Source organism: Temnothorax nylanderi, unplaced genomic scaffold (assembly GCF_030848795.1).
Source record: "Temnothorax nylanderi isolate EJ_2023f unplaced genomic scaffold, tnyl_v1.0 TNYL_tig0187_pilon, whole genome shotgun sequence".
NCBI lineage: Eukaryota > Metazoa > Arthropoda > Insecta > Hymenoptera > Formicidae > Temnothorax > Temnothorax nylanderi.
In genome coordinates, this window is record NW_027249249.1 from 31,332 (window position 1) to 38,844 (window position 7,513).

A 7,513-nucleotide genomic window follows, 5' to 3' on the forward strand; every position below is an offset into this window, starting at 1 on the left:
AAAAATGGAGGGCACTAGACGCGAGGAGGAGGGCAGGTAGCAGACTGAAGGTCAAGATGGACGAGGACAAAACGCTTGAGAGGAGGATCAGAGAGGGGGAGGAGATGAAAAAGAGAAAAGAAAAGGAAAGGAGAGAAGAAGATGGCGAGAGACCAAAAGACTCGGAGGAGGAGGAGATATCAAGCAGGCTTGAGGAGAGTCTTCTCATGGATACAGAGGAGAGCCCATTGATCAAAACAAAGGAGAAAGAAGAAGTAAAGGCCAATTAAGAACAGAATATCACACCAGGAGGAGGAAGCCAAGGGGAGGAGGGCTGGATCGGTGGACGACAGCAGGAACAGTTAGCCCGCGGGGCGGATGAGATGCGGCCCACCACTGAGCAACGACCCGAAGGAGCTGCCGGGCTGCCCGATCACGCGAGAAACCAGGAGCCTGCCGGCGTGGAGCGAAGAGGGTCAACTGCGGGAGATGGGAGCCACCTCGGCCCCGGCGGGGGATGGGGGGCCCTGATTACGCTCCCCTGTCTGATGGGCCTCTCCTCCTTGTCGAAAAGACAGTTAAAAAAGTTAACTGGTTAGTCGGCGAGTGACTCTGAGCAAGGATAAGAAAAGGCCCTCCTACAATTATGAGGCTACCTTGAAGTTTGCTGTTTTCTTTTGGTTATTCGTTCTGTTGCTCTAAAAAATTATAATTTTGGCATGATAGAGATATGATTTTGTTGGAGAAAGCTGATGAGGACTTGGATGATTTGTAAAGGGTTGGGTACGTCCCTACAAAACGCTGTTTCTTTTTGTTATTATTATTAATTTGGTTATGATATTGGGATGAGGCTATCTTGGAGGAAGCCGATGAGGATTTGGAGGATATTGTAAAGGGTTGGGTACGTCCCTACAAAACGCCCTTTTGGACCCCTTGGGGTAATAAAGTATCTTTCTATCTATCTATCTATCTAATAATTACTATTATATTAAACACAGCTAGAATACCACCACTTTCATTTTTTTATATAAAATGATATAGAATTTTTATTTTTGTACAAAATTCTAACTTATTCTTTATTTTTATTATTATGATATTAAGATCACTAATTATATATTATACCTTTATGTAAATATTATACTTAATTCTATATTTTTTTTATCAATTTAAATCTAAACTTCTAATCTTAAAACTTACTTTTAAATATAATTTAAATTTTTTTATTCAAACTAGCTTACTAATATCCTTTATTATTTTAATTATTTAAAGAAAAATTTTAAGTTCATATAACCTAAACTTTAAACCTTCAAAGTTTAAAAAATAATAATTCCTTTATAAATCTTATCCATACTCACAAATCCACTCTTACTTACTTACATAATTTACATTTTTCCTTTTATTTAAAATCTTATATTACAAATGGTTATTAACAACAATTAATTAAGTAAATATTTAATAATATATATTAATATCAATTAATTTCTTTAAACTTGCAATTTAATATTTTATTTTATAAACTATAATATAAATTCATTATATTAATGTTAGAAAATTTTTCTTCCTTAAATAAATTTACAATTTATTACTTTAATCAGACAACATTTTATTTTTTTACAAACCACTATGAATAAATGACTATTCTCTACTAATCACAAAGATATTGGTATTCTTTATTTTATTTTCGCCATCTGAGCCGGAATAATCGGATCTTCTATAAGAATAATTATCCGCCTTGAATTAGGTTCTTGTAATCCCCTTATTAATAATGATCAAATCTATAACTCTCTAGTAACCAGCCATGCTTTTATTATAATCTTTTTTATAGTTATACCTTTTATAATTGGGGGATTTGGAAATTTTTTAGTGCCTCTCTAATACTAGAATCTCCTGATCAAGAGACACGGTAGTGTCTCGCGCCAAGTACGCGCGGAGCGAGACGCACCGTGACTCTTTTACGCGAACGCACGAGTTGCGAGTATCCGAGATTTTGAGATCTCAATAACGAGTGAACGGATCAAGTTCTAAGTAGGCTTGATCGATAGCTTGGGGTCGACTTACATAATATGAGTCCTTATTTTTCCGTTACGTGCCCTACGAGCGGAGATATTGTGATGCAAAGTCCAAATGTGGAACATTTTTATTTTAAGAAACGTCCACGTCGGACAAAAATGGCGGCTTGTGTGTCACTTTCTCATTTTTGACACGAGAGTGCACTCGTGCACTGTTGCAGTGCGTGACAGTTTGTACGTGTACGTTCTGCACTCAGTACAGATAGTACGTTCATTCTGTCATTCACCTAACCTTTGTATTGTGTGATGGGCTTGAATTGGCCGCAGGGGGAAGTGATCCGCGCAGTTCCTTGGGCCTAACGCACCCACGGCATTATGAGCCGCTTTTCAAGCTGAGCACAAATTCCGATGCTGCGCTTATCGTAAAAGCAGCATATTTGAAAAGAAAGGATGACTTAATCGATTCGCGCGATTGCTTGAAAAAAGTAGTCTCGTTAAATGCGCAATCGTTTTATGCTTGGTTGATGTTAAGCCAAATACATTATGACCTTTACATTATGACCTTTAAATGTAATTGGCAATTGGTGGAAGCGCGTCAGATGTGCGAAGAGGTGAGTATTATTTAACGCAAACCTTATAAATCCTTTCTTGATATTTATTAATTAAGCATTGAGCCTTCCGTACAATTGCGAGTGATACATGCACGCACAAATATATTACTGGATGAACCAGATGTTACTGCTATCATAAATAATTTGGAATCTCAGGATAAAACTAAGCTCCAAGCTTTTGTTCTCAAAGCGTTGCATCTAAAAGAGCACAAACAGTATCAGGACGCTGTTAACATTCTCGAGCTGGCTTTAGAAAATTCTGAAGCTTGGTTGCTGTTTGGTAAAATATATTGGGATATGGAAGACTACAACCGCAGTCTGGTAGCATTCTTAAATGGCATACAATTATTAATATACAACAGATTGCATGTATCAAATGCTTATGAATATTGTCATGAGATTTCATTAATATTTTGTATCATTTTTACGTTTTATAAAATCTCACTTTATCGTCCAATTGTCTTATTTTCAGGTATTTTAATCGGATAATATCCATGCAAAATTCTGCATCGTTATGGCATGATTTAACCTGCTGTTATTTGATGCAACTAAATCGCGCTACTACAGTCAATAAGAGCGATGTGGCGACTAAGTGCTACGAGGCTGCAAAACGTGCCGTTAAACTCTGCCCGCAATCATGGCTACATTGGAATATTCTGGGTGTTATTTGTATGACAGTGTATGTAAAAAATTATGCTCTGGCTCAGCATTGTTACGTTATGGCGATCGAGAGAGAATCGAACAATGCAACAGCTTGGAGCAATTTGGGAACATTATACTTGTATCTAGGTATTCTAAAGATAATTAATTTTTTAACTTTTATTAAAATGTACGCATTTTTTGTGACATATGTTTGTTGCAACATTTAGGAGATATCTATAAAGCGAATGAAGTATTTTCTCGAGCGCAACGTGCGGATCCTAGTTACGTGAATAGCTGGGTCGGACAAGGATTAATCGCGGAAAAGATCCTGAGGAAGGAAGCGATGGATCTGTTTCGGCATTCGACGCAACTGGGTTATCACAATCAAGCGGCTTTAGGCTATGCTCATTGGGTGCTTACTACTCTCCTGAGTCCCGCAATGAAGAAAGATCCGCTGTTGATCTATTTTATCGAGAACATGCACGCGATACCTGCAGCATCTGACGTTCTCACTTGGTATTTAGGTTAGCAGATAATGTTATCAGCATGATGTGATACTCTCTTCAGTACTTTAAGGCAAATTTCTGGTTTTTTTTCCAGAACGCGAGCCGTATGATGTTTACGCCTTGAATACCCATGGCTTATTATTGGAACGGCTGAAATTATACAACACGGCGGCTAAGCAATTTGCCATAGCTTTAAAACTAAGCGAGGATGAAGAAAGAGATATGATATCCATAAACTTGGCACGCATCCTGATTCAAACCGGAAAGTACGAAGAAGCGGTGGCATTGTGCAAACAAGTGAAATGCGCAAATTTTAATTCTCAGTGCCATCTTGCATTATCCTTATTCAAAGGTATAGAAATATTAGAAATTATTTTTATCGTATTGAAATATAAGTTCCCAAGACGGGTTACACCATTCATTTCATGCTCCTTTACTTACAATTTTCGATTCTCTAATCAATTTCTTTTAAAACTGAGATAAAACCCATTGAGATCTGTCAACTATGATTCAAATACTCTCATGGAGTCATGGAAATTAAAAAAAAATTATATACTTAAATTTATGTACAGCTAAACGTGTAACTTTAATAAATTAAAAAAATGTCTTGTATGTATTTAGCCAAGCAGTACGAAGAATCGTACAATACATATGAAGCAGCTTTACATTGGCTAGCAGACACTAGTGCGGATAAAGCGAATATCTTGTGCGCGATGGCCGCGATCGCTTACATGTTCCAAGGGGCAGATGCTGTCAAGACCCTGCTATTCCAATGTATACAAATAAAACCGCCTATTGTGACAGGTTTCTTAGCGACTGCCGCGTTAGGAATTTTACATGACGACGTTAATTTGACTTCTTTGGTACTGAACGAATTGAAGTCATATGAAAATCATCACGAGTATGGTTATCACGTCGTCATACTGTCAGCATACCATCAAGTTATTCAGGGAAATCTCACTCAAGCTACACGAATACTCACCAAAGCTATTTTCAGGCATCCTAGTGAGTAATATTAACGTTATCATATATCATTAAGTGATAGACGCCTACAAGCTAAGAAGCTTATCCTTTACAATGAATATGTATTGTAGACGATGTTAGATATTGGGTACGCCTTGTTCGAGTTTTACTGTTGGACGAAGATCTGAATATTTTCCGTAAATGTGCTAGATAAATGTAATATTCGTGTAAAATTTTTTCCCTAGCTCATTGGTCAACATAAAGAAGCCAAAGAAGCCTTCGAGAGTATATTGCAGAACGATGAACGGCACATTCTTGCATTGAAGGGTCTAGCACAAGCGTGTATAGGCTTGGCAAAGGAAAATATCGCGAAACAATTTCTATGTCGCGCGAGGAAAAATCTACAACAAGCAGCAGACAGTTTATCGCGTGATTCAAATTTTACTGTGACATCACTACGAAAAAAAACACACTCTTTTAAATTTATGATTTTGTTTTGTGGTCACGTCTCTTTGGCTTCCCCTTTTCTGCAACGGATACATTATTTACGTAATTATAGTCGAAACGGAAACGGATTATTACGCTACCTTGGTGCTACCATTTAAGATAACTACAGAAAGTACAAGAAAGATAAAAAGATAACTACAGAAACTACAAGAAAGATAAAAAGACGAAAATGGCGACAGATACACCGAAAAATGTAAGTACATTTGTATTAAACGCGTAAAGAAATTACATAAATTTTAATAAATGTGATCCATCTAACTAATATCCTAATTTTAGATGGAAATCGATGATGACGAATTACTTAACTACGACTTCACAAAATTCGATTTAAGTCCTTTGAACGTTATTACTCAACGTGATCCTGCTGATGATTGTTCCGTTGATAATCGTGTGGCTGGTGATCGTCCCGTCGATGACCGTTCTGCTGGTGATCGTCCCGTAGATGCCCGTTCTGTTGGTGATCATCCCGTTGGTGATAATCAACCAGTTGATCGTTCTACAGCTGATCGTCCTACAGTTGATCGTCCTACAATTTCTCGTCCTGCTGCAGTTGATCGTCCTACAGTTGACCGTCATACAGTTGATCGTCCTACAACTTCTCGTCCTGCAGTTGATTGTTCTATAATTTCTCGTCCTGCAGTCGACCGTCCTACAATTTCTCGTCCTGCAGGCAATCATCTTACAATGTCTCGTCCTGCAGTTGATTGTTCTACAACTTCTCGTCCTGCAGTCGATCGTCCTACAATTTCTCGTCCTGCAGGCAATCATCTTACAATGTCTCGTCCTGCAGTTGATTGTTCTACAACTTCTCGTCCTGCAGTCGATCGTCCTACAATTTCTCGTCCTGCAGGCAATCGTCTTACAATGTCTCGTCCTGCAGTTGATCGTCCTATAATTTCTCCTTCTACTGTTGATCGTCCTAGAACTTCTGGTCCTGCAGTTGATCATCCTACTGATGATCTTATTGTTGAAAACGAGAACGATGTTCCAGGTAACAATATTTTAATTAATTAATTATGATTTTATTTAATTAATTAATTATAATTGTATTTAATTTGTACTTGATAATGAATTGTGTAATATAAACCTAATCAGCATTTGTATAATTATAGTTTCAACTTTATTGCCAATACAGCAAAAGCAGTGTTAACACTATATTACTTTTACTGCAATTGGCAATTATTATAAAAACTAATTAGATTTATATATATTATATTTTATATTATTATATAATTATATAGTAACATTGTATGTTGTAATTCTAAAGATTTATGGAGACGTAGAGGAAGAAGGAGTGGAGTTCGCCGGCAACAAGAACGATTTATGCAGTTTTTATATCAATTGTCATCTGCACACTACAATTGGGGTAGAAGAAATCGAGGTCGAGGAAATTACAGACAATAAAGGTTAGGGTTAGAAGAAAAAAGTAATAAATGTATATTTGAATATTAATATATAAAATATTAATATATATATTTATATATACATACATATATATATATATATATATATATATATATAATGCTATCTATATTAGCATTTTATTATAGTGCACATACACGTGTGTGTGTGTGTGGGAAGGGGGGGTGTATGTAACTTTAGGAAATAATATATATTGTTGATGTCGTTCCACAGGGCGATATAGCAGTAAGGTGAGAGGCGTCCGCGACGGCGGCATGGCGAGCCTCCTTGCCCTGGCGCTCCTCTGTATACTCCACGCCTCGTGCTCTGTGAACGGATTACTGAAGAGCTATTGCGACATTTGCCCGGAAACCAATTATACCTGCGAAACCGATGGTTATTGTTTCGCTAATACGAATCTGAAAAACCACGTCATTACGTATGCTCGGAGTATCGTCCCCTCCAAGCAGATCTGGGAGATAATTTCCAATGTTTTTTGTTCTCATTTCGTGCGCACCAATGCATGACTTTTTCTTTTTTTTTACACATGCCTCCGTTTTCATGATTTTGAATTTAGTCGTTCGATTTAATATTTAATATGTAAGTTTTGCATGAATATTAAATACATGTATTAAAAATATTTGTGAAAGTGCAATTTAATTGAGCAATACTCTCCTCCAACTTTATCCCCTCTATCCATCTCTATCTCCGTTTCGACCAATTCGGGCCGCGTCGCTCGCGTGACTCGCGTCTTATCTCTAGCATCACTGCGATCGAACGTACATACATATACGGTTTCTTCTCTCGCTGTATTCGCAAGAAATTTGCTAAGGTCGAAGACACTCAGAACCGGGAATACAGATACATATTTTTCCAAGACACAAGTGAAGATATT

The 7,513-nt window shown here is 37.2% G+C and overlaps 1 protein-coding gene across 3 annotated transcripts; it reads left to right on the forward strand.

The window, feature by feature from the left end:
• Positions 1-1,876: 1,876 nt before the first annotated feature.
• Positions 1,877-7,258, forward strand: LOC139778536 (superkiller complex protein 3-like). Of its 3 annotated transcripts, XM_071716499.1 has the most exons (9): positions 1,877-2,599; positions 2,756-3,388; positions 3,469-3,765; positions 3,842-4,099; positions 4,369-4,752; positions 4,956-5,410; positions 5,494-6,208; positions 6,485-6,623; positions 6,853-7,258. In XM_071716499.1, exons 2-6 carry the CDS (start codon positions 3,094-3,096, stop codon positions 4,970-4,972), a joined length of 1,251 nt encoding a protein of 416 aa, XP_071572600.1. In that variant the 5' UTR covers positions 1,877-2,599; positions 2,756-3,093; the 3' UTR covers positions 4,973-5,410; positions 5,494-6,208; positions 6,485-6,623; positions 6,853-7,258. The 3 variants fall into 3 exon arrangements, with proteins under 3 accessions (XP_071572600.1, XP_071572598.1, XP_071572599.1); XM_071716497.1 differs by lacking the exons at positions 4,956-5,410; positions 5,494-6,208; positions 6,485-6,623; positions 6,853-7,258 and adding an exon at positions 4,842-4,941 and having other exon boundaries at positions 2,756-2,920; positions 3,072-3,388; XM_071716498.1 differs by lacking the exons at positions 4,956-5,410; positions 5,494-6,208; positions 6,485-6,623; positions 6,853-7,258 and adding an exon at positions 4,842-4,941 and having other exon boundaries at positions 3,072-3,388.
• The last annotated feature ends 255 nt before the right edge of the window (positions 7,259-7,513 follow it).

What these genes read in the sequence shown, in the direction of transcription:
- LOC139778536 (XM_071716497.1), top strand. Translation starts at nt 3,094, where the DNA reads ATGCAAAATTCTGCATCGTTATGGCATGATTTAACCTGCTGTTATTTG. An exon ending in AACATTATACTTGTATCTAG is followed by an intron (nt 3,389 to 3,468) that starts GTATTCTAAAGA and finishes TGCAACATTTAG; the next exon opens with GAGATATCTATAAAGCGAAT. An exon ending in CGTTCTCACTTGGTATTTAG is followed by an intron (nt 3,766 to 3,841) that starts GTTAGCAGATAA and finishes TTTTTTTTCCAG; the next exon opens with AACGCGAGCCGTATGATGTT.